The sequence below is a fragment of the Sapajus apella genome, unplaced genomic scaffold, assembly GCF_009761245.1.
Source record: "Sapajus apella isolate SASKATOON/1434 unplaced genomic scaffold, GSC_monkey_1.0 scaffold119, whole genome shotgun sequence".
Classification (NCBI taxonomy): domain Eukaryota; kingdom Metazoa; phylum Chordata; class Mammalia; order Primates; family Cebidae; genus Sapajus; species Sapajus apella.
In genome coordinates this window covers 4,559,971-4,586,709 of record NW_022437059.1, presented here as the reverse complement: position 1 = coordinate 4,586,709, position 26,739 = coordinate 4,559,971, and the positions used below count along the sequence as shown (strand labels likewise).

General features: G+C 47.0%; 1 protein-coding gene across 1 annotated transcript; it reads left to right on the top strand.

Moving 5' to 3' along the window:
* The first annotated feature begins 1,383 nt into the window (after nt 1–1,383).
* F11R (F11 receptor) lies at nt 1,384–25,365 on the top strand. Its single transcript, XM_032260935.1, has 10 exons — nt 1,384–1,738; nt 22,232–22,300; nt 22,471–22,578; nt 22,810–22,956; nt 23,245–23,447; nt 23,616–23,718; nt 23,844–23,951; nt 24,186–24,198; nt 24,505–24,553; nt 24,689–25,365. The coding sequence occupies exons 1-10, from the start codon at nt 1,675–1,677 to the stop codon at nt 24,722–24,724; spliced, it is 900 nt and encodes a 299-aa protein (XP_032116826.1). The 5' UTR covers nt 1,384–1,674; the 3' UTR covers nt 24,725–25,365.
* Nucleotides 25,366–26,739: the final 1,374 nt, after the last annotated feature.

The following is a 26,739-nucleotide window of genomic DNA, read 5'->3' as shown; positions in this document are numbered from 1 at the left end:
GAACAGAGTTTTGTGTTTGGCAGGCACCAAAACACTTGTTTCAAGTTAGTGGTATGATGTTTCTCCTTGGCTTCCATATTGTCTTCTGTGCTACTCTTGGAAGTAGATCGTAAGCCATTTGAAGCCTGGGATTGTGGTTTGTATGTAATTGTATTCCCTTATGGCACCCAGTAGGTGCTTAATAAACGCTGTTTTACATTGGATGGAACCAGAAGCAGAACTTTTGAGGAACAGATGGGAACAAAGGAATGAGGGCAAAGGTGAAAAAGGCAAAATGTCAAACAATACATTCTTTTGGATAAAAATGTGGTCTTTTCACTTGCAATGAGGTAATGCTAAGGAAGTTTTTTCTACAGACTGCATATACTTAATACAGTTAAAATTAAATCATCTTAAAATAGAAACTACAATTAGTGAAGGTGTTGAGCATGAATTTCAATTAAAAATGATATAACAATATAAATATGAACAGAAAGTTTGAGTATCAACATTGTCTATAGAAAAAAGATGGTTTAGTCAGCACCCAACTATTAGTCACGGTGAGAAAACAAATAGTTCTGAAATGTAGGGACCTGTTCACAGATCAAATATGTGTAAAGGACATATCCACAGACACCCAGAGATGTTTACAGAGCATGTTCAGCTCAGTTTGTATCATCTGGGTGTGTTTTGTGTACATCTGTTTAACTTTCTTGTTGAGATAATGTAATTGGGCTTTTCCCAAGTTGTGTTGTTGTGGGTTTTTTGTTGTTGTTCTTATTTGTTTGATTGAGACAGGGCCTGGCTCTGTCGCCCAGGCTGGAGGTCAGTGACTTAAGCTCATTGCAACCTCCGTCTCCCGGCTCAAGCCATCCTCCCAGCTCCGCCTCCGGAGTAACTGGGACTATATTGCCCAGGCTCCCATTTTCCAGTTGAGCTCCCTTTCCCTTGTTTTTTTCCCTTTCTTCCTCCCAGCGCAGTTCATCTCTCAAAGCCTGTGAACGCTGCCGGTGGGGTGGACAGAGGAACTGTTTGGAGGTGGTGTCAAGGCAACATTCCACTTCTCTCCCGGTCTTCTCCCCGACCCTCCCATATTCACATGTGGTTTTCACTTGCCAAGGGGCAGGACCAAGGTTTCTGCAGCACCAAACTGCAGGTGCAGTTGCACTAGGCAATTTACATTCAAACAAACACGAAACCCCAAACAAGCCCGTCTCCGTGAATCCCACAGCACGACTGCCTTCCCTACCTCCCCGTTAGAGGTACTTCACAGCCCTCCAGCTCCAACTGAGAACCCAGCCAGGCAGGAAGTCCCCACTTCAGGAACACCAACCAAGAAGGGAGCCGTCAGCTGCTGAAGGTGAGGAATCCGTCTTCTGACGCGACAGTCTCCTGGGCCAATCAGAGGCAGCTCGTGTGGGGAAAGGCGCCAGTGCGCCCTGACGGGGAGCAGCGGCGGGGTAGCACCTGGCAGAGGTGACTCGCTCTGCGGAGCGGCGGTTCCTTCCACCAATCGGAACGTGCAGGGGTGGGGAGCCGGCCAATCAGGCGCGGAGGGCGGGGCCGGGCGGGGCTCCACCTGGCTGCTGGCTCTTAGTCCCGGCGCTGCAGTCTGCGGAGCTGCAGTCTGCGGAGCTGCGTCTGTTCCCCGGAGTCCGTCGGCGGCTGTTGTATCGTATCGGGATCCTGGTCGCGATGGGGACGAAGGCGCAAGCCGAGAAGAAACTGTTGCGCCTCTTCGTTTTGGAGATCCTGTTGTGTAAGTTTTCTCGGAGTTTCGGGAGGAATCGGCTGGTCGGGTCAGAGGTTGGTGGAAGGTACTCCCCACGCCCCTGGCCCGCGGGAGGGGAGGAGCTCAGAACCTGCTTACCTTGCTCGCCTAATTCTCTTTTCCACCCCTGCCTGGTCCCTCTTCTTTCACTCTCGCAGCCGGTGAGTGGCTGGCTCCCCTCCCCCACACTAGTGAGTTGTGACCCCACCCCTCAGGCCCACCGGGAGGGAGCTGACCCGTCTGCACGCACCAAAAGTACACTCTGCGTCTTCACGGCGAGAGCCTTCGGGCCTAGGACCCTTCCACACTCATCTACCCAGCGCGCGCTCCACACGCACCTGGGAAGGGCCAGCCTCCGCGTCCAGCGCGCACCCGGCATCCACGAACCGCCGCTGCGCAGCCGGGAGCCTTGGCTCCTTACGGGTCCTCGGAGAAAATCGAATGGAGGCGGGCTGGGTGGAAGTCTGTCTCCTTAGCTTTTGCTGAAGGAGTCTCTGGCTCCTCTGAATCTTTGGAGTGCGGCTGTTGCTCTGGGAAAATGTCTGGGTGCACAGTCTAAAGAGGAAACGGAGTAGAAACCTGAAATTTCTCCAAGCGCAGCGTAGGTTCCAGCGAAGTTCCTTTCTGGAATAACTACCTCAGGAGTCCTTAATACAGGTTGTTGACTGAGTGACTCGTCCCAGGGGGAGAGTGTATCTGTTGGTTGGCTGAATTCTTATCAGAGTCAGAGCTCTGCCCTCCCCCTGGCTGTGTATGAGAGTTTTTGTTTCCTTTGTAAACTCCCTTTCCTGAGGAACAATGAGGCTCACTTGCTAGGGCATGCCTCTGTCTCTAGATGTGTTTGCGTGGGGCTGAGCGAGTAGTCGGTTGGTTTGTGCGTTAGTCAACCTGTGGCAGCACCTGTATGTTTATCCGTCTGATTCTTGAGTGTCTGTGCGTGTCCTTTTGTGGGTAGTTGTGTCAATATGTGAGTCTCCCCCAACCCCCAAGGTTCTTGTTTTAGAAAGTGTAAAATAAATGAATGATTACAATCAGTATTGTAATCACTGTGTTGTAAAGGCAATTAATTTTGCTAAGTTTTTGAAGGGCAGATGTAGATTCCCTGCCCTTACGTGGACTGACTGCTCATTTGTCCCTCATTACAGAAACATAAACTCTTGGGGGAGATTGGACCAGAGGCGTATCTGGTCCTCTTTCTATTTTAGTGATAAGGGTCCCAGAGGGGAATGACTTTTCCAGGTTGACAATAGAGTCAGGGGGTGGAACCTGGGAATGGAACCAAACTCTCTTGATTTGCATTGTTGTTTTTTTTTTTTTTCCCATTCTTGGATCCAGCATCTCAGGCACTCTATGGCACAAGAACTGTTTGAGATACTGCTTCAGAATCTACTATCTTACCTACCTTTAAACTTTTACTTTCCCTCTAGCTTCTTCATTCACATCTCCCCCCACCTTTTTTTTTTTTTTTTTTGGGAGACAGAGTTTTGCTGTTGTTACCCAGGCTGGAGTGCAGTGGCACTATCTCGGCTCACCACAACCTCCACCTCCTGGGTTCAAGCAAGTCTCCTGCCTCAGCCTCCTGAGTAGCTGGGATTACAGGCATGCGCCACCAAGCCCAGCCTATTTTGTATTCTTAGTAAAGACAGGGTTTCTCCATATTGGTCAGGCTGGTCTCGAACTCCCGACCTCAGGTGATCTGCCAAACTCAGCCCCCCAAAGTGCTGGGATTATAGGTGTGAGCCACCGTGCCTGGCCATGTCTCCCTTTTATTCTGCTCTTCTATTTTCCTTTTCTTCAATTTCCCTTTTTTCCCTACCCCTTACCTATTTTACTTCTGCCTGTATTTTAGAACTGCTAGTGATACCCACAGTCAATTTTTGGTTCAGTGGTTCTGGTACTAAAGAACTCTTTAGTACTGTGGTTCTGTACTAAAGATTTCTCCAACCTTTATACTGTGCCAGTATTTTCCCCCTAAGCCTGGAAGTTTCTTCTGGGTGAGTGACTGTAACAGTTTTTGTCTGTGATAGTTATTTGTCAGGGTTAACAGCTTCCTGGAGCTGCTTCCTCCCTATCCTTTGCCACTGCTTCCTTTTTTTTTCTCTCCCTCGAATTTCCTATATTATTTATGATAATCCTGAAATAATCATATACTGGCACTGGAAGGTTTATGATAGCACCATTTGCAGCTTGGAGGTGTCTTCAGGGAACCAAGCCAAAGTAGTGCAGAGGGAGCCTGAGATGATGTCTTATTAGCCTGTTAGGACAGTGGGTCCTGGGAAGTGGCATGTCCAGGGGATGGAGGAACTGACCCTGTAACTTTTAAATCAGGCTAGATGTGGGGTGGGGTTGGTGGAGGGGAGTGATTTGGTTAGTGTAAATGTAGATGGAAATGAGAGCCAGGCCAGCACACCTGTGTTCTAGCTTGGTTTCTTAGGCAGTAGCTGCCTTGTTTGTGATCTTAGGCAGTAGCTCAGTCTTTTCATCTATAAAATAGGAGTAATAATACTTGTCTCACCCTTGTCATGAGGATCAACCAGCATAATGATTACATTATATATACATGAAGGGATTATTGTTGGACAGCTATTAGCCCCTTTGGATTTTGTGCCAGAGTGCTGTCCCTAGCAGAGTAGGTCAGAAAGGAAGCAGGGAAATCCCAAATGGTCAGAGTCAAAAATCACAAAGCAGAAGCTTTTTCTTGGGCGTCTAGTGTATATTCTGCCCCCTGAGAGGCATGTATCGGTTGCTCACATGTTCTCCCTGTTCCTCCAGGGCTGCTCCTCACTGTGGGCTCTGCTGTCAGGGAGGAAGTAGAAAAGGTACAATGCCACTCACAAGTCAGGCAAAGGCCCAGCCCCAACTCCGGAACCTAATGGAGGGGAAACCCTGACCCTGCGGGGCAGGGATCCGAAGGGTAGACAATAGAAGAGCTAGACTTGGGAGAAGTGAAACTGATGACCCAGAGTGCTAGCCTCCCTTTCCCTAGAAAACCTGTCCCTTAGAAAAGGTTCAGCTGTCTACCAGGCAGGGAGAGACACGGTGGAGGTGAGTGTGGGTAGGTCAACTTTTGGTAACCACAGGGGAGAGAGGGAAACCTGGGTCAGAATGCTGGCTTTTGCCCCCCTGCCCTTACTCGAGTGTGGTATCACCACTGAGGAGTTCCGGGTTGGCAGGGTGTGCTGCCCTGTGTCTGGGTCATTCTCTGAGTCCTGGTGTTTTCTACTGATGTTTCTGACTCAAGCCCTTTCTAGCTTTGCTCTTCAGGGGCAGACATACCTCAAAACCGTAGACTGGTGACGTCACTCCTCCTTTCCTCTCCCTCTACTCTCAGGAATAAATTATTCCCTCCAAACTAGAAACTAGTGACTGGCACTTTCTAGTTCTAGTTCCGGGTGGCATTTCTCTTCAAACTAGAAGCTGGTGACTGGCATTTCCTAGTTCTACCCTGAACTGGGAAATGAGCGGCAGTGGAATTCCAGTGCCCTTTAGTCTTTGCCTTCTGGCTCCAGACCACTTTTTTTTTTTTTTTTTTTTTAAGACAGAGTCTCATTCTGTTACCCAGGCTAGAGTACAGTAGCATGGTCTTGGCTCACTGCAACCTCTGATTCCTGGGTTCAAGCAATTCTCCTGCCTTAGCCTTCCCAACAGCTGGGACTACAGGCACGTACCACCACACCTTATAGGTGTGAACCACTGTACACGGCCACTCCAGCACTTGTACCCCAAGATGTTGCTCTTTAGTTCCTTTGTGATCAGGGCTTGTGGAGTCTCTAGCAGGTTCTGATTCTAGATAGCTACTGTGATTTTTTTTAGAAAATATTTATTTAGAAGGGCCTGGTGAGGTGGCTCACGCCTGTAATCCCAGCACTTTGGGAGGCTGAGGTGGGCAGGTCACCTGAGGTCGGGAGTTCTAGACCAGCCTGACCAGCATGGAAAAACTCCATCTCTACTAAAAATACAAAAAATTAGCCAGGCATGGTGGTGCATGCCTGTAATCCCAGCTACTTGGGAGGCTGAGGCAGGAGAATGGCTTGAACCTGGGAGTTGGAGCTTGCGGTGAGCCAAGATCACACCACTGTACTCTAGCCTGGGTGACTAAGTGAGACTCTATCTCAAAAAAAAAAAAAAAAGTTAAAAATATTTATTTAGGGGGCTTGTCTAATGTGAGGATCCGCGCCCAGCCTTAATGTTAGGATTTCTTTTTTTTTTTTTGAGACGGAGTTTCGCTCTTGTTACCCAGGCTGGAGTGCAATGGCGCGATCTCGGCTCACCGCAACCTCCGCCTCCTGGGTTCAGGCAATTCTCCTGCCTCAGCCTCCTGAGTAGCTGGGATTACAGGCACGCGCCACCATGCCCAGCTAATTTTTTGTAGTTTTAGTAGAGACGGGGTTTCACCATGTTGACCAGGATGGTCTCGATCTCTTGACCTCGTGATCCACCCGCCTCGGCCTCCCAAAGTGCTGGGATTACAGGCGTGAGCCACCGCGCCCGGCATGTTAGGATTTCTAAACAACAACAAAAAAAAAAAAAGAAAAGAAAAAAATATTTATTTAGAATAGGTTGGTTAATTGACACAGTTTGATAATTAAAATGGTATCAAAGGGGTGGGACATCTCATTCTCACCTTGCTCCTGTTCACCCCAAACCCCCGTAGATTCTTGTGTCTCTTTTCAGTGTTTCATTTTACAGATACAAGTGTATATAAATATATATTTGTTCCCCCACCTTCTGACACAAAAAGAGGCATACTACATATATTGTCTACTACATCTTGCTTGTATGTATGTATGTATGTATGTATATATATATATATATATATATATATATATCTTTTTTGATTTTTTTTTTTTTTTTTTTGAAACAGGGTCTTACTCTGTTGCCCAGCCTGGAGTACAATGGCTGGCATGATCTTAGCTCACTGTAGCCTTTTTTTTTTTGAGACAGAGTCTTGCTCTGTTGACCAGGAAGGAGTGCAGTGGCATGGTCTCTGCTCACTGCAGCCTTTGCCTCCCAGGTTCAAGTGATTCTCCTGTCTCAGCTTCCCGAGTAGCTGGGCTTACAAGTGGGTGCCACCATGTCTGGCTAATTTTTGTCTTTTTAGTAGAGATAGGGTTTCACCATGTTGACCAGGTTGGTCTCGAATTCGTGACCTCAAGTGATTGGCCTGTCTTGGCCTCCCAAAGTGCTGGGATTAAAGGCATGAGCCACGACGCCTGGCGTCACTGCAGCCTTAACCTCCTGGGTTCAAGCAGTCCTCTAGTCTTAGCCTCTCGAATAGCTGAGGCTATAGGCAAGTGTGAGTGGTGAGCCATACCTGGCTAATTTTTAATTTTTTTGTGCAGACAAGGTCTCGCCATGTTGTACAGGCTGGTCTTAAATTCTTGGCCTCAAGGGATCCTTTTGCTTCAGCCTTTCAAAATGCTGGAATGACAGGTATGAGTCACCACACCTGGTCCACATTGGTTTTTAGGGATTGTGGCCTTGGCTGTTAGGATACATCCCACCCCCTCCAAGTCAGTGGAGTTCAATGTGCACTTGTTTTATGGACACAGAAATGGGCAACACATGTTTCCACTACACCCAAAAATAGATTTAAATGCTATGCACATTTTATGGGATAGGAATAATGAGTCTTGTTTATCACATCTGTCAGCTTGACTAGAGACCCTGGGGATCTCTAGATTCAAACCAGTTTCCGTTTTAGAGATTCAGGAAAGACCTGGATGACCTTGCGTCAAACATAATGGAGGATGAGGTTTCACTATTGTGTAAGAGTTGTGGAAAGCAGTATGAGCGAACACATACTGTGAGAGTGGACGCATTCCGGCGTTTTCCTGGCATTGAAAACCCAGAGTTCATCTGCCTGGACTCCCTGATAAGCAGGTTTCTGTCTAAAGTCCGGCTGCGTCATTTGTTTCGAAATGTGGGGGCGGAACAGGAGGAAGCAGCTGGCTGGCAGGAAGTGTGATGCCAGGCCCTTGAAGTGAGTCCTGGACAGGCAGGCTCAGCCTTCCCTTGCACTGGAGAGATGGAGTGGCGGGGAGCTGAGCAGGTAGAACCAGAAATTCTGCGGAGAGAGGGAAGGAGCGAGCCAGGGAGTGAAAGCACTCCTGTCTTACCCTGCCATTACCACTTTCTGCCGTCCTCAGAGGGCCTGAGCCAGCTGATCAACATCACTGAAAGTGCAGCCAAGGATGGCTGTTTAGACATAGCCCAACCTGTTGTTGGCTTCACAGAGCCTTCTTCTTGCCCACACATTCCTTAACTGTTCTACCCCCACCCGGAAAGGGCCTGCCAGCTGTGGAACTTCCTGGCCCAGTGGAGCCTCTTGGTCTTTACAAGGAGGCCAACCCTTATGGGAGTTAACTTCAGTCTCTACAGGGTGAGCGGTGGGGAGGAAGGGGCAAACCAGGGTGGAAGCTGTAGGTCCAGGTTCTAATTGTGCTGCCATGTAAAATTCACTTGCTATTCCAACAACCTTGGTGTTTACTGTGTTCTGAGCACTGTGCTAGCGATGGGGGGGGGGAACATGAAAACTGGGTATGCTCTAGCTGGTGGGGTTAGGAGGCCCTGACTCATCCTTCCTATTCCGGGGCTCCAGCTCCCTGGCAACTGGGGGGTGTTGTGAGTGTCATATGCCCAGAGGGAAGTTTGGATGAATTCTTAGAGAAAACCAGAGAGACTGGCTGTTTTCCCTCCTTTTCCTCCTCCTCTTTCTTGTTCCTTTTTTAAAAATGAGCAACAGACACCAGGGCTTCCTTGAGTTTAGAGGATGGGAGGGAGGGTAAGGATAGAAAAACTACCTTTTGGGTACTATGCTTATTAGCAGGGTGATGAAATAATCTGTACACCAAATCCCCAAGACATGTAATTCATCTATATAACAAACCTGCACATGTACCCCTGAGCCTAAAATTAAAGTTAAAGATAAATGAATAATTCAAACTCAAAAGCAACTCAAAGAAAATTCTTCTTCTTTTTTTTTTTTTAATGGAGATCAGAGCCTCTCTCTTTTTAAAATTTCTTATATTCTTTTTTTTAATGTGGTAGTTCTTTTATTTTTGGTTATTGATATCCCTGACATATATCAATATGCCTCAGGGGTCTTTGAGGCAAAGACTCAGGGTCTTTCTATGTTGCCCAGGCTGGTCTTGAACTCCTGGTCTCAAGTGATTCTCTCACCTTGGCCTCCCAAAATGATGGGATTATACCCATGAGCTGCTGCACCTGCACCCGGCCAGGAAATTCTAATAATTAACAGGGTATCTGGAAAAAAACTAAAGCTTTCTTAGTAAAGTAGTGGAAGGAAGTTGGTCCTTTTCTGTTATGGGTCTGACCTGACCCTTCATGTACAAGGGATGGTTGTTGGTGGGTTCTGCTAAGTGTCTGGAGGCCTCTGCCTTCTGTGGTCACAACTCACCCCAGCAGTGCTTCGGTGCAGTTCATGGAGCACCTCCTGTGTCCTGTGTGCAAAGTGTAGTGCTGGGCTCTGGGGAAGGATACAATAGAACCCAAGAAACCGCAAACACATATTGACTACGTAGAGTACAGAGCAGCGTGTGCCATGGGCTGTCAACAAAGTACAAAATGTTTTGGGAGCATAAAGTAGAAGAGAGTAACTTTTTAAAAAGATAAGCATTTTTTTTAAATTAAAAAAGTGTTACATGCTCAATGTAGAAAAATAGGAAAATGCAAAGGACTATGGAGAAAATAAAATCCCATGTAATTCTATTATCTAGAGATAGACACTTATTACCGGTGTTTCATTCTAGTCTTTTTGTTTTTTGAGAGGGAGTCTGGCTCTGTCTTCAGGCTGGAGTCCAGTGGTGCGATCTCAGCTCCCTGCAACCCCTGCCTCCTAGGTTCAAGCGATTTTTGTGCCTCAGCCTCCAGAGTAGCTGGGATTACAGGCATGTGCCACCACACCCAGCTAAATTTTTTTTTATTTTTAGTAGAGACGGGGTTTCACCATGGTGGCCAGGATGGTCTCAATCTTCTGACCTCATGATCTGCCTGCCTCAGCCTCCCAAGGTGCTGGGATTACAGGCGTGAGCCACTGCACCGGGCCTCATTTTAGTCTTAATGTGTGATATATGTATGTATTTCCCACAAAATATACTTTAAATAAGGTTCTTTTTATAGTACTCTTAAAGTTTGGCTATATCATAATTTATTTAATTATTCACCTTTTTTTTGGGCATTTAGATTTTTTTTTTTTGGTTTGCTACAGTAAATAACATTAAATTGGCTGGGTGTGGTGGCTTATGCCTGTAATCCCAGCACTTTAGAAGGCCGAGGTGGACAGATCACTTGAGGCCGGGAGTTTGAGAGCAGTCTGGCCAATGTGGTGAAACCTCATGTCTACCAAAAGCACAAAAATTAGCCAGGCGTGGTGGTGTGTGCCTATAATCCCAGGTACTCGGGAGGCTGAGGCAGGTGAATCTCTTGAAGCTGAGAGGCAGAGGTTGCTGTGAGCTGTGATCGCACCACTGCACTCTGACCTGGGCGACAGAGACCCCATCTCCAAACGGCAAACAAAAAACCTAAATAACATTAAATTATCTTTGTACATAAATCTTCTTCTGTTTTGAGATGGAATCTCCCTCTGTTGCCCAAGCTGGAGTTCAGTGGTGCGATCTCAGCTCACTGCAACCTCTCTGCCTCCTGGGTTCAAGCTATTTTCCTGCCTCAGCCTCCTGAGTAGCTGGGACTGCAGGCGTATGCTACCATGCCCTACTAATTTTTTTTGTAATTTTAGTAGAGCCAGGGTTTCGCCATATTGGTCAGGCTGGTCTTGAACTCCTGACCTCTGGTGATCCACCTGTTTCAGCCTCCTAAAGTGCTGGGATTACAGGAGTGAGCCACAGTGCCTGGCTTTTTCATTTTTTAAGATGAAGTCCTACTCTTTCGCCCAGGCCAGAGTGCAGTGGCACGATCTCAGCTCACTACAGCCTCCACCTCCTGGGTTCAAGTGATTCTTCTGCCTCAGCCTCCCAAGTAGCTGGGATTACAGGTGCCTGCCACCATGCCCAGCTAATTTTTGTATTTTTTGTACAGCTAGGGTTTCACCAAGTTGGCCAGGCTGGTCTCGAACTTTTGGCCTCAAGTGATCCATCCACCTCAGCCTCCCAAAGTGCTGGGATTCCAGGCATGAGCCACTGTGCCCAGCCAAAATCTTTAAACCTATCTTTGATTGTTTTCATAGCTATATTCCTAGAAATTGGGGTGAGATTAATTTTCACTGAGGAAAGGTATAACAGGTCAAGGGACATTTGAACAGGATCTTGAAAGATACATGGGATGCTGGGCGCGGTGGCTCACTCCTGTAATCCTAGCACTTTGGAAGGCCGAGGCAGGTGGATCACCCGAGGTTGGGAGTTTGAGACTAGCCTGACCAACATAGTGAAACCCATCTCTACTAAAAATACAAAAAATTAGCCGGGCATGGTGGCAGGTGCCTGTAATCCCAGCTACTCAGGAGGCTGAGGCAGGAGAATCACTTGAACCCATTAGGCGGAGGTTGCAGTGAGCCGAGATCGCACCATTGCACTCCAGCCTGGGCAACAAGAGCGAGACTCCGTCTCAAAAAAAAAGAAAGAAAGAAAGAAAGAAAGAAAGATACATGGGATTTCCTTGCTTGTCCAATAAAGTTACATATAGCATAATAGTTTTGGAGCCTCAAAATTAGGCAGAGTTGGGACAGTAGTACTTCAGTAGTACTTGTCTCATAGGATATTTTGTTGTTTTCTAGAATTTAGTAGAAAATGCACATAAGGCCTAACCTTAATAATAGCCCTCTCTTACCATTATGCCATTGGCAATTATAAGACCCTGCCAGATTCATGGGGAGGAAACTTTTTTTTTTTTTTAGACAATCTCACCCTGTCATCCATACAGGAGTGCAGTGGCATGATCTTGGTCCACTGCAACCTCTATCTCCTAGGTTTAAGCGATTCTCCAGCCTCCCAAGTAACTGGGACTACCAGCATGTGACACCATGCCTGGCTAATTTTTGTATTTTTAGTAGAGATGGTGTTTTATCATGTTGGCCAGGGTGGTCTTGAACTCCTGGCCTCAAGTAATCCACCTACATTGGCCTCCCAAAGTGCTGGGATTATAGGTGTAAACCACTGCGCCGGCCCATGGTGGAGAACTTAACTAAGACTCTGTCTCAGTCACAATGTAAGTAGAGCATGGCGGAAGAGGTAAATACATAGATAGATATGGCCATTTTGGAGAATACTATTTGCCACAGTTGTGTCATTATTATTACTCAGGTACATAGTAATTTCCAGGAATTATATCCTCAGTGTTATAGATTTATACATCACCCACTCTTCTGAAGTGTGTGAAAACGTGGGGATTGACCTAGCTATTAACGCCTTGTGGTTATTTTGACCACTGTCCCTTTTCTTACCTAACTCACATTCTCTTCCACTTCCTACCCTTCCACCTACCTGCTTTTCTGTTCATTCCACCTACCTGCTTTTCTGTTCTCAACCAGTGTTTCCAGGTGACCTGTGCTTCGGTTTCCTTTTGCCCTTTTTCTCTCCTTGAAATTTATCAGGCTCATATAGGCTCTCCAGGATATGGATGGTGTAGTAATCTCATATTTCTTAGTCATCTTTGTTACCTCATTTTGCCCTTAAAGTTTTATTTATTTAGAGACAGAATCTCACCCTGTTGTCCAGGCTGGAGTGCAGTGGTGTGATCATAGCTCACTGCAGCCTCAATCTCTTGGCCTTAAGCTATCCTCTTGCCTCAGCCTTTCAAGTAGCTTGAACCATAGGTTCCCAGCACCACCATAACCAGCTAATTTTTTTATTTTTGGTAGAGATGAGGTCTCCCTATGTTGCCCAGGCTGGTCTCAAACCTATGGGCTCAAGTGATCCCCCTGCCTTTGCCTCCCAAAGTGCTGGGATTATATGTGTGAGTCACTGTGTGTGGCCCTTTAAATTTTTTTTTGGCTGTTGTGTTTGCCTCTCCTTTCTGGCTTTGTCTTATTTTTCTTTCCTTCTTGTGATCTGTCTATATAATTTAAAAAATTTTATTGATATGTAATATTTTTACATAATTATAGGGGTACATGTGATAATTTTGTTACATGCATGGAATGTGTAATGATCACATCAGGGTGTTTAGGACATCTATCACCTTGAGGATTTTTCATTTCTTTATGTTAGGAACATTTCAGGTCCTCTCGTAGCTATTTTGAAATATATATTATTATTATTATTTTTTTTATATTTTATTCTTTTTTTTTTAAAGACGGGGTTTTACCATGTTTGTCAGGCTGGTCTTGAACTCCCGACTTCAGGTGATCCGCCTGCCTTGGCCTCCAAAGTGCTTGGATTACAGGTGTGTGCCACCGCGCCCGGCCAAAATATATATTATTGTTAACTATAGTCATCTTACTGTGCTATGAAACACTAGAACTTATTCCTTCTGTCTGTTTTTGTACCCATAAACCAGCTCCTCTTTATTCCCTCCACATGCCCCTTCCCAGCCCCTTCCCATTCTACTCTACCTACATGATATCAACTATTAGCTTCAACATATAACCATATACGTAAGCTGTGCCTGGCTTATTTCACTTAACATCATGACCTCCAGTTCCATCTGTGTTGCTGTAAATGATAGGGTTTCATTTTTTTCTTTTGTGGGGGGATGGAGTTTCACTCTTGCCGCCCATGCTGGGGTGCAGTGGCGCCATCTCGGCTCACTGCGACCTCCGCCTCCCGAGTTCAAGTGATTCTCCTGCGCCAGCCTCCTGAGTAGCTGGGATTACAGGTGCCTGCCACCACACCTAGCTCATTTTTGTATTTGTAGTAGATGCGGGGTTTCACCATGTTGGCCAGGGTGGTCTCGAACGCCTGACCTCATGCGATCCACCTGCTTTGGTCCCCCAAAATGCTGTGATTATGGGCATGAACCACTGTGCCTGGCTAGGGTTTCACTTTTTTTATGATTTTTTTTTTTCTTTTTTATTCCTCCTTCCCACTCCCTTTTTCTCTAAATTATAATATTTAATAATACATACTTGCTTATTATAGAAATGTAGTACATAAAAAACAAAAGTTGCCTGCGTTTCCTTCTCTTAGATAATATGCACAGTCAAGTGCTTAGAGTCTATTATTAGAGATTTTAAAAAATGCGGGCCAGGCGTGGTGGCTCACACCTGTAATCTCAGCACTTTGGGAGGATCACTTGAGGTCAGAAGTTTGAGATCAGCTTGGGCAACCTGGTAAAACCCCATCTCCACTAAAAATGCAAAAATTTTCTGGGTGTGGTGGCACGTGCCTATAATCCCAGCCACTTGGGCGGCTGAGGCCAGAGAATCTCTTGAACCTGGGAGGTGGAGGTTGCAGTGAGCCGAGATCGTGCTGCTGCATTCCAGCCTGGGTGACACAGCAAGGCTCCATCTAAAGAAAAAAAAAAAAAAAGCATATACTGGGGTTATTTTTATTGTTTATAAAAATAGGTTCTTATTCTATATATTGTTATTATATTTTGGGCATATTTTTACGTCAATTCAAATCAATCTACCTTTTGTAATGGTATTATGCACTTTTTACATAGTTGTAGTCAAAAGAACATCATTACCGGAGCCAGATTACCTGGGTTAGAATCTTAGCTGTGTCATCAACTACCTTTGTGACTTTGCGTAAATTAAATTTCTGTGCCCTAATTAATTCATATGTAAGATGAGGGCAGGCCATGCGCGGTGGCTCAAGCCTGTAATCCCAGCACTTTGGGAGGCCGAGGCGGGTGGATCACGAGGTCAAGAGATTGAGACCATCCTGGTCAACATGGTGAAACCCCGTCTCTACTAAAACTACAAAAAATTAGCTGGGCATGGTGGTGCGTGCCTGTAGTCCCAGCTACTCAGGAGGTTGAGGCAGGAGAATTGCCTGAACCCAGGAGGCGGAGGTTGCGGTGAGCCGAGATTGCGCCATTGCACTCCAGCCTGGGTAACAAGAGTGAAACTCCGTCTCAAAAAAAAAAAAAAAAAAAAAAAAAAGATGAGGGCAATAATAGTATCTATCTAATAGCATTATTATTGCAAGAATTGAATGAGTTAAACTAGTAAATGGCTTAGAAGAGCATCTGGCACATAGAAAGCATTCAGTAAATGTTAGCTGCCACTGTTAATTTATTTAGTGATTTTCTTAGTCATGTTCTGTCATGTGTGTTTAGAATTCAGATGTAATGAGCCGGGCACGGTGGCTCACGCCTCTAATTCCAGCACTTTGGGAGGTTGAGGTGGGCAGATCACCTGAGGCCAGGAGTTTGAGACCAGCCTGGATGACATGGTGAATCCCTGTCTCTACTAAAAATACACAAATTACCTGGGTGTGGTGATGCACACCTGTAATTCCAATTACTTGGGAGGCTGGGGCAGAAGAATGGCTTGAACTTGCGAGGTGGAGGTTGCAGTGAGCTGAGGTCACGCCACTGCTCTCCAGCCTGGGCGACAGAGTGAGACTCTGTCAAAAAAAAAAAAATAGAATTCAGATATGATGAATTAAGAGTATAGGACAAGCTTGTAAAGGCCTTCGGGGTTATGCTGATTCTTTCTTTGGCAAAAATGTCATTTCGCCTTTTTAAGTCGAGGCTGTAGTCCCTGGGGATTCAGTCAGGATGCCCACTGTGGATGCCCAGTTTAGACCATTGTATTAGTTTCCTAGGGCTGTCATAATGAAATACCACAGACTGGGTGGCTTAAACAATACATTTGTTTTTTCACAGTTCTAGAGGCTAAAAGGCCAAGATCAGTCAACCTGGACGCAGGAAGCCAGCTTTTTCCATTGTTTATGCAAAAACCTACAGATGCACTGTGGCCCAGGAGCAGAAATCCGTCCCTTTTGCAAAATGGCAACTTGTCATCCCAGCACTTTGGGAGACTGAGGTGGGAGGATTGCTCGAGCCTAGGAGTTTGAGACAAGTCTGGGTGACATTGTCAGAACATGTTTCCACAGAAAATAGAAAAATTAGCCTGGCATGATGGTGTGCTTCTGTAGTCCCAGCTACTCAGGAGACATAGGTGGGAGGATCACTTGAGCCCAAGAGGTTGAAGCTGCAGTGAGCTGAGATGGCACCATGGCACCACTGCACTCCAGCCTGGGGGACAGAGAGAGACCCTGTCCCCAAAATAACAGCAACAACAAAATGCTAATATTGAAAAATTTTTTTAAAGTGGGCTTTGAATGAAGTTTGTTTTTAATTCATTTGGGTATACCCCATTTGCCAGTTTAAAACGTGGGCTTATCTTTGTAGATAAACCTTAGCAAGTAGATGTTATCGTGAATGGTCTGCCATGACCTAATTTGTTAATGCTCTTTGTTGTTCGTGATATATTTATTTATTTATTTAGAGATAGGGTGGAGTGCAGTGGTGTGATCATCGCTCACTGTAACCTTGAACTCCTGGACTCAAGAGATCCTCCCACATCAACCTCTTGAGTAGCTGGGACTACAGGCAGGCATGACTGCCGCTGGTTAATTTTTTTTTTTTTTTTTTTTTTTTTTGGTAGAGAGGGGGGTCTCACTGTGTTGCCCAGGCTGAGCAAACATTTATTGAATGTCAACTTGTACCAGTTTTATTATGCTGAGTGTTGGATAGTCAGAATATTAAATAACACATGGTCCCTTTGGGGTTTTACCATGGGAGACATACTTGTGCACAGATGATGTCATTATAATGCAGGAATTGCTTTGACAGGGTTTTGCATGAGATAATTAAAGCCTAGGAAAGAGCTCTAGGTGAGGCTGTGGTGAGGACTGGGCATGTGGGAGGTGGATGAATACTGCTGCCCAGATAAAGAGGGGAAACGGTGTTCCACATAGCAGAAATAGCATGTGCAAAGACAGAGATTGTGAACTAGCCCAGTCTTTGCGAGGAATTTTAAGTAGTTTTATATTGCTAGAGGGTAAATTGCAACGTAGAGTGGGTGATGAAGATGATAACCTTATCAGGGGGGTCAGAGAGTGCTGGGACTTTCTCTTTTTTGTAGCTGGGGGAGATAGGGAGGAGGTGGGCGTTTGGCAGAAGAAAAGGATTATTGGAACTTTCTTAGCTTGTAGAAAATTTTGGATTTTATCATATAAGCCATGTGGAGTCATCAAAAGCTTAAAGCAAGTGTCAGATTTGCATTTGTGTGTGTGTGTTTGTGTTTTGTTTGTTTTAGAGATGGGGTTTTACTGTGTTGGCCAGGATGGTCTCCATCTCCTGACCCTGTGATCCGCCCACCTCGGCCTCCCAAAGTGCTGGGATTATAGGTGTTAGCCACCGCTGCCCAGCCTGTTTTTTCTTTTCTTTCTTTTTTTTTTTTTTTTTTTTGAGACAGAGTTTCACTCTTGTTGCCCAGGCTGGAGTGCAATGGCATGATCTCGGCTCACAGCAACCTCCGCCTCCCGGGTTCAAGCAATTCTCCTGCCTCAGCCTCTTGAGTAGCTGGGATTATAGGCATACGCCACCACACCTGGCCAATTTTTATATTTTTAGTAGAGACGAGGTTTCTCCATGTTGGTCCGGTTGGTCTCGAACTCTTGACCTCAGGTGATCCTCCTGCCTTGGCCTCCCAAAGTGCTGAGATTACAGGCGTGAGCCACCACACCCAGCCGCTTTTTTTGTTTTCTTGAGACAGAGTCTTGCTCTGTTGCTCAGTCTGTAATGCAGTGGTGTGATTGGCTCACTGCAACCTCCACCTCCCAGGTTCAAGTGATCCTTCTGACGCAGCCTCCTGAGTAGTTGGGACTATAGGCGCCCGCCACCACGCCCAGCTAATTTTGTATTTTCAGTAGAGACGAGGTTTCACCATGTTAGCCAGGATGGTCTTGATATCCTGACCTTGTGATCCGCCCGCCTTGGCTTCCCAAAGTGCTGGGATTATAGGCATGAGCCACTGTGCCCAGCCCAGAGCTGGGATTTGAATGCAGGCAGTCTGGTTCCAGAGGCCTGTTCAAGAACGAGAAGGGGTATTTGTACCAGGATGGCTGAGGTGTCCTGGAAAGGGCATGGTGGTAAGGCTGGCCTTGACTCATGATGCGATGGTAGGCAGTCACAGTAGACTTGGGAGTATTGGCACAGTCAGGCCACAGGCAGACATAGGTAATCCTGCAACAGAGGTAGGTGAGAGGACACTAAGGCAGAGGTTCATGTATTTGAAACAAAAGAACAGAAGCCCAGACCAGGTGATGGCAGTGAGGATTAATGAGCAAAAGGGAATGTGTCTGTAGCCTAGTGTGTTTGTGTATATTTGTGCTGTGGATGTGTTTTAGATCTGATGATCTGAGAGGATTCAATAGAGCACTTTAGCTAAAGCCAGAAGTGATGGAGGAACAACCGTCAAATTCGTATGTTGTAATTTGTGTGTATGCGTGTCTTTATTTCAAAGGCTAGTTTTTAGTCTAATTAGATGCTGCTATTTATTTGGGTGGTGTCATAGGTTGGGTTCTTGGGAAGCTGACTCCGAGCTGTCAATAAATCATACAAGACATTATTAGGGAGTACTCTTGGGATCCACGCCTGTGGAAAGGAGGAAAAGGAAGCAAGAGTGGACAGAGGGAGGGGCCAAGTTTGTGTTGTAGTCCCGGTGAGGTCTCAGCCTATCCCACAGACAGCTCTGGAACTGAAGTGCCCCTTTAATTTGTCCCAAGTTGGGGAGCTGGACAATGGATCTGGACTTATGCACCCTACCTTCTCTCATTGATCAAGCATTGGGTGCTGGCTGCCCCTTCCCCTGCATCTGGTAGGAGGCCTGACATTAGACAAGGCAGTTTTCTAGCCGTTTTCACATAGGGCTGAGAGCCGAGGGCCTTGTTCTGATAGCACTGCCAGCAGCCAGGGCAATAAGTGCTTCACTTGTGAAGAGAGATCTGATTTGAGCCTCAGGGGAACATCACAGATGGCAAATTGTAAAATTTAAGAATCTCTGGCTGGATGCGGTGGCTCACCCGTGTAATTTCAGCACTTTGGGAGGCCAAGGCAGGCAGATCACTTTAGGTCAGGAGTTTGAGACCAGCCTGGGCAATGTGGTGAAACCCTGTCTCTACTAAAAATACAAAAATCAGCTGGGTGTGGTGGCACACATCTGTCGTTAAGAATCACTTGAACCTGGAATGCAGAGGTTTCAGTAAGCCGATATGGCGCCACTGTACTCCAGCCTGGGCCAAAGTGCAAGACTGTATCAAAAAAATAAAGAGTCTGGGTGCAATCCCTTTAAATTTAGAGAAAATTTTAAATCTTTAAAAACTAAAATTCCCATTCCCAAAGCAGAGAAAGCTGACTTGGGCAAAAATCAAGATGTTTCATTATCAGCATTATTCTTTTCTCTTGCTGTCTTTTTTTTTTTTTTTTTTTTTTTGAGACAGAGTTTCCCTCTTGTTGCCCAGCCTAGGGTGCAATGGCACGATCTTGGCTCATTGCAACCTCTGCCTCCTGGGTTCAAGTGATTCTCCTGCCTCAGCCTCCCGAGTAGCTGGAATTACAGACACGAAACACCACGGCCAGCTAATTTTGTATTTTTAGTAGAGATGGGGTTTCTCCATGTTGGTCAGGCTGGTCTTGAACTCCCGACCTCAGGTGATCCGCCTGCCTCGTTGCCCAAGCTTGGATGCAGTGGTGCAATCCCAGCTCACTGCAACCTCTGCCTCCTGGATTCAAGGGATTCTTTTTCCTCAGCCTCCTAGGTAGCTGGGATTACCTCCTAGGTAGCATGCGCCACAACGCCCAGCTAATTTTTATGTTTTTCGTAGAGATGGGGTTTCACCATGTTGGCCAGGCTGGTCTCAAACTCATGACCTCAAGTGATCTGCCCACTTTGGCCTCCCAAAGTACGGGGATTATAGGCATGAGCCACCACACTTGGCCTATACCCTTCCCTGTACCCTTCTTTTTTGAAAACCATGCTATATGGCCAGGCGTGATGGCTCACATCTATAATCCCAGCACTTTGGAAGGCCAAGACAGGAGAACTGCTTGAGGCCAGGAGTTCCAGATCAGCCTGGGCAATGAGCAAGACCCTAGTTCTTAAAAAAAAAAAAAAAATTAGGTTGGGCGAGGTGGCTCACGCCTGAAATCCCAGCACTTTGGGAGGCTGAAATGGGTGGATCACTTGAGGTCAGGAGTTTGAGACCAGCCTGGCCAACATGGTGAAACCCCATCTCTACTAAAAATACAAAAATTACCCAGATGTGGTGGGTATGCATGGGTATAAATTCAGCTGTTTGGGAGGCTGAGGAAGGAGAATCACTTGAACGCGGGAGACGGAGGTTGTAGTGAGCAAAAATCATGGCATTGCATTCCAGCCTGGGCAACAGGAGTGAAACGCCATCTCAAAAAGAAAGAAAGAAAAGAAAAGGGTATAATAAGGTTTTGTTTTTTTAAAAGGATATAGGAGTAACCTATATCTCGAGTCTGGAATCCCTTCCCCTTTGGGTTTGTGCATGGAGAAGCCCCTGTCTGCTGGGTCTCTCCCTCCCTCTCCATGGGATTTCTCTGTCCACTCCTGATGGGCCCACCTCTTTCCTTCTCCTCAGGATCCCTGCCATGGTGTGCTGTTTCTCTCTGCCATTTCCTTACCACGAAACCTTGGGCCAACCACTTAACCTTTTAGGCAGTTAATTTTCTTATCTATAAAATCGGAGCGAGAATACTTATCTGGACTAATTCATAGTGTTATTATATCAGATTGAAATACATGTATACACTGCCGGGCACGGTGGCTCAAGCCTGTAATCCCAGCACTTTGGGAGGCCGAGACGGGTGGATCACGAGGGCAAGAGATCGAGACCATCCTGGTCAACATGGTGAAACCCCGTCTCTACTGAAAATACAAAACATTAGCTGGGCATGGTGGCGCGTGCCTGTAATCCCAGCTACTCAGGAGGTTGAGGCAGGAGAATTGCCTGAACCCAGGAGGCGGAGGTTGCGGTGAGCCGAGATCGCTCCATTGCACTCCAGCCTGGGTAACAAAGAGATGAAACTCCGTCTCAAAAAAAAAAAAAAAAAGAAATACATGTATACAAATATATTGTCTAAACATTAACGCCCAAAGAAAAAAAAAAGAACCTAAAGGACTTCAGAGCACATCTATTTGATATTTCAGAGAGGAAGGGGAGTCTCAGAGGATAAAAGACCATATTCAGTTACTTTCATAATTAAGAAAAAATGTACTTGAATTTAACAGATGTGCCTGCATTCTACAAGCATTTATCTAAGACAGGGCCCTGACTTGAAGCTGTAAATAAAAGCATATTTCATGAATCTGACTTTGAAAACATGAATGAGAACAATTATGTAAGTGCAGGTTTGTAGCTGCATCATGTGATCCCAGAGTCCCTGATCACTGGTTCTTAATTTGACCCTCATGGGCCCCTTCTATGAACCCTGATGTACCTCCCCCCTATTATTTAATTAGCCTCATTGCTCCTCCCGCCCTCCATCCAGCACACGTGAACTTTGCTTCTCTTTCTCCATTTGGCAAGTAGGAGATTCTAATGAGGTGATCTGAGCCCACTTCTAGTCCAAGCTTCACTTCAGAACCAGCTATGTGATTTTTGTTTTTGTTTTTGAGACAGAGTCTCTCTGTTGCCTAGGCTGGAGGACAGTGGTGTGATCTCGGCTCACTGCAACCTCCACCTCCCAGGTTCAAGCGACTCTTCTGCCTCAGCCTCCCAAGTAGCTGGGACTACAGGCATTCGCCACTATGCCCAGCTGATTTTTGTATTATTAGTAGAGACAGGGTTTTACCATATTGGCCAGACTGGTCTTGAACTCCTGACCTGGTGATCCACCCACCTCAGCCTCCGAAAGTACTGGGATTACAGGTGTGAGCCACTGCGCCTGGCCCCAGCTATGTGATTTTAGGCACAACTTCTTGTATTCTCAGTTCCTTATGTAAACTTGGGATAATAATATGTGTCCTGCCGATCTGTCATGCTTGTTTCCAGGATCAAATGATGCAATGTGTCATAATGAATGCGAAAACACTTTAAAAAGCACCAAATGCTCTATAAATGTCAAGTCTTATTATTATCCTCATTACGGCTCTGCCCTTCCCTTCCCTCCTTGGCTTCCAGCCCTGCTGGCTTCCTTCCAGGATTGTCTTGACAAGTGGCTGCAATCACTTGTTGAGAAGCTTTCTCTGAACCATAAAATGTCATTCTGGAAGCTGCCCTTGGAGTAGTGGAAATCTAATTAGATTATTGGAAGTCACAGAGAGAAAAATTAGAAGCAAAAGAAACTGCATTTGAGAGAGTTCCATTGATAAAAGAAGTATTAGCCTGTAATTGTAGCAAAAAGCACTTAAAGAAGATGTTTAAGATCATGGTGATAAAGTGTGAGAGCCAGGAGGAGCTTGAATTTGGAATCCCTTCCATGTAGGGTCTGAATGGAGAAGCCCCGTTCGCAGGGTCTGCGCCTCCCTCTCTGTGGCATTTCTCTGTCTACTCCTGACGGGGCCCACCTCTTTCTCCTCAGGCTCCCTGGCATTGGGCAGTGGTACAGTGCACACTTCTGAACCTGAAGTCAGAATTCCTGAGAATAATGGTGAGTTGGGAGGGGCTGGGAAGGGTGGCTCTGGAGGGCATGAGGGTGAGCAGTTGCCAGCCGCCTGGGGACCTAGAGAGCATCTAGCACAGCCTACGGTTTGGGGCTGTTCCCCATCTCGTGTATATGCTGCTGCTTCCTCCTCCGGCTCATTTTGACCCTGTCTGCAGCTGTCAAGTTGTCCTGTACCTACTCGGGCTTTTCTTCTCCCCGTGTGGAGTGGAAGTTTGATCATGGAGATACCACCAGACTCGTTTGCTATAATAGCAAGATCACAGGTGAGTCGCTTGTCCTTCCTGATTGCCTAGGTTGTGGAGGGATTATCATGCCTGGATTCTATGATCCAGGCTTTGTGCCCTTATCCCAGGGCACACTCTGGGGCTCAAGTCCCCATGGCCTTCCCATGCCCCTTTCTGGGGGAAGAAGAGAGCACCTGTGTACCTTGGATCATTAGCTTCCCTTAGCTCTCCAGTTCACTCTGTCCCTGCCCTTGCCTCCTCTTGTGGTAGCTTCCTATGAGAACCGAGTGACCTTCTCATCAAGTGGTATCACCTTCAAATCCGTAACACGGGAAGACACCGGGACATACACTTGTATGGTCTCTGAGGATGGCGGCAACAGCTATGGGGAGGTCAAGGTCAAGCTCATCGTGCTTGGTACGTGCCCTGTGGCTTCTGGGTGGACATGGAGTCAGTTACTTCCCTAACCTGTAGCAGGCTCTGCTGAGCTTTGGAGCTCATTGATGGTGAGAATGCGCATGGGTGGGGCTATTTGGACTCCTGGAGCTGCTAGAGAGGGGATGAGCCCCTGGTTAGGTGGCAACTGGGTGCATGGTGAGGGTGGAAGGCTCAAGCGGAGTAGGTGGGGGTACCATTCTAGTTGGTTTCTTGGACTCAAGCAGCCCCCACCCTGTGCTCAGCACTTTCTGTCTTTCTCCTCCATAGTGCCTCCGTCCAAGCCTACAGTTAGCATCCCGTCCTCTGCCACCATTGGGAACCGGGCAGTGCTGACATGCTCAGAACCAGATGGCTCCCCACCTTCTACATACACCTGGTACAGAGATGGCATTGAGATGCCTGCCAATCCCAAGACCAGCCGTGCCTTCAGCAACTCTTCTTATAACCTTAATCCCACGACAGGAGAGCTGGTATGGATGGGGCGGTGGTGAAAGATGTGTGGGGGATGCAGTTATAGAACCCCAAAAGGTGGGTGGAAGAACAAGCAACAGGGTGAACTTGGAATTGGGGTCAGGAGATGTAAAAAAATGGGCACTTGCTTCTTCAAGCAGGAAGCCAATTTGTTTTCCTCCCTTCAGGTCTTTGATCCTGTGTCAGCCTCTGATACTGGAGAGTACAGTTGTCAGGCAGAGAATGGGTATGGGACAGCAGTGAAATCAAATGCTGTGCGCATGGAAGCTGGTGAGAGAGTTGGGGCTTGAGCCCAGACCTGGGGTGGGGGTCAGGATCTGCTTTCCTCCTGCTGTTGGCGACACTGTTGGTACCATGAGTATTCTAGTGCCCGACTTATTGTTTGTGTCTCACAGTGGAGCTGAATGTGGGGGCCATCGTGGCAGCTGTCCTTGTAACCCTGATTCTCCTGGGAATCTTGATTTTTGGCATCTGGTTTGCCTATAGCCGAGGCTACTTTGACAGTAAGTATCTGCCCCCAGAGGCTCTCCTTTGTACTGTCCCTTTCCCAGGGCCTGGCATGGTGTCATCTGAGTACTGACCTTGATACGGTGCTCATGTGTGTGGGTGTTGTCCCCTGGGGAGCACTGATCACCCATCTCACACACACCAAGAGCTGTGGGCCCGCGCCTTCATCTCCCTGAGCTGTGCTGTCTTCTGTCCTGCTGACACTCATGATCCTGTTTCTTCTTTTTCAGGAGCAAAGAAAGGGTAAGTGAGGTGCTGTCCTGGGGTTCTCTGAGTTTGAGAGCATGGATGCATGTGGTTTGAAGCTGAGGTGGGCCTGGGGGAATGAATTAAAGGCAGAAGCAACCAATTTGGAAGGAAGGCATCTGGATATCCTGCCTTTTCTCTGTGGCCTTGGCCCTGGGCCTGTCCTGTCTCCCCTCGCCCATACCTTTCTGCTGCTCACTCTGTGCTTCTGTAGCGGTCTCGGTTCTGGCCTTTAAAGTTGGCAAGGAGAGGTTAATAAGCACCTACATGGCTGAACATCCCCATCTTCTGGCTTGTTCATAGGACTTCGAGTAAGAAGGTGATTTACAGCCAGCCTAGTGCTCGAAGTGAAGTGAGTATGCCTGGCCAGGGCAGGGGTGGCTACCTGGGGCTGGAGTAAGGAGATTTCTAGCCTGTGTTTATGTGTTTTGAGGATTATCGGCTAAAGAAGACTATTGAGAGTTGACTGGATGCTTTGTTTCTGCAGGGGGAATTCAAACAGACCTCGTCGTTCCTGGTGTGAGCCTGCTCGGGCTCTCCGCCTGTCATCTGCACTTGCCTTACTCAGGTGCTACCAGACTCTGGCCCCTGATGTCTATAGATACACAGGATGCCTTATTTGTCTTCTACCCCCACAGGCCCCCACTTCTTCGGATGTATTTTTAATAACGTCAGCTATGTGCTCTTCCTCCTTCATGCACTCCCTTCCTTTCCTATGATTGCTGAGTGGCCTGGGACTTGTTTAAAGTGTTTATTCCCCATTTCTATGAGGGATCAGGCAGGAATCCTGAGTATGCTGTTGACGTCCCTTCTAAGTAGACAGCAAAAATGGCGTGGCTCCCAGGAATCTACACCCAATTGCCTACCTGGCCTGCAGGGGCCTTTGAATAGGGATCTTCAGCCTGGTTCTGGCCTCTTTCCTTATGTACTGATTTCCAGTGGCAGCTGTTCTAGTGCGGGGACAGAGGCTAGAATGGCTGAAATGGCTGTTTGGTGATGACACCGGGGTCCCTCCATCTCCAGGGTCCATTCTCTCCTGTCTTCCCATGGGACGTGCTGCTGGAATCCCTCCGCCCTGTCCTCCTCCTGAATACAAGCAGACAGACACTGACTGTCCGTGGAAAATGGGAGCTCTTGTGGACAGCATAGTAAATTTTCAGAGAAGGTAGAATGTGAAGCGAAAAAGGTTTAAAAGCACTGCTCTAAAGAAAAGAAAGTTGGAGGCCGGGCACGGTGGCTCAAGCGTGTAATTCCAGAACTTTGGGAGGCCAAGGCAGGCGGATCACTTGAGGTCAGGAGTTCGAGAGCAGCCTGACCAACATGAAGAAATTCCATCTCTACTAAAAATACAAAATTAGCCGGGCGTGGTGGCACATGCCTGTAATCCCAGCTACTCAGGAGGCTGAGGCAGGAGAATTGCTTGAACCCAGGAAATGGAGGTTGCGGTGAGTCGAGATCTTGCCATTGCACTCCAGCCTGGGCAACAAGAGTGAAACTTTGTCCCCCCCGCCCCCAAAAAAAAAGCTGGAGCTAGTGGGTCAGGCCGTCACCCTTCCCTTGGCTGGAACTCCTGGACAGACCCATTTGAGATGTGCCTGTGGAGATGTGTGTAGTGGTCGTAGCTCTTTGTTGAGCTTGTGTATGTTGTGTGGTGTTAGCTGTTTGCTGAAATTGAGTGTGTGCTGGAGGGCTTCTTAGCTCTTTGGTAAGATTGTATTTCTATGTGTTTGTATCGGCTGGATGTTGCTGGAAATAAAAGCTTGGTTTGTCAAGGCTTCTTTTTGTAGAAAGTAAGTAGGGGAAAACATCTTTGAGGGTTCCTGGACCCCTTTGTACAACAGGAAAATGCTTCAAAGCTGTGCTTCCCAGCAACCTGGGGCTGGTTCGCTGTGCCTGGCCCTGCCCCTTGCTGGTTCTTATCTCAAGGCAGAGCTTCTGAATTTCAGGCCCTCATTCCAGAGCCCTCTTGTGGCCAGGCCTTCCTCTGCTGGAGGAAGGTGCCCAGGGTGAAGCTGATGCTGTACTTGTGGGATCTCCTTGGCCTGTTCCACCAAGTGACAGGAGAAAGTACTCACACTTCTACCTGCTGCCCAGCCAGGTGCATTGACAGACCTCCCTACGGCTATAGGAACAGCTGTCCCAGAGCTGAGGCGGCGGATTTCTCAGGTCATTTGGAGAACAGCTGCTTTAGTAGTAGTTGAAAGTAGTAACTGCTCCTATGTTTAGTGGGGTGGAGCTCAGAAGAATTCGGGTGGTCTGCATTGAGTGAACAGGAACGAGCAGGACAGGACCGGCTGTCGTTGCTTTCCTCCTCCCCATTTGGACCCTTTTCTGCCCTTACATTTTTGTTTCTCCGTCTACCACCATCCCCCCAGTCTATTTATTAACTTAACAAGAGGGCAAATAAAGGGCCCTCTTGGGTTGATTTTGCTTCTTTATTTCTGGGGAGGATACTAAGTGCCACTTTGCCCTATCCTGTCTGGAAATCCCTAACAGAATTGAGTTTTTTATTAAGGATCCAAAAAGAAAAACAAAATA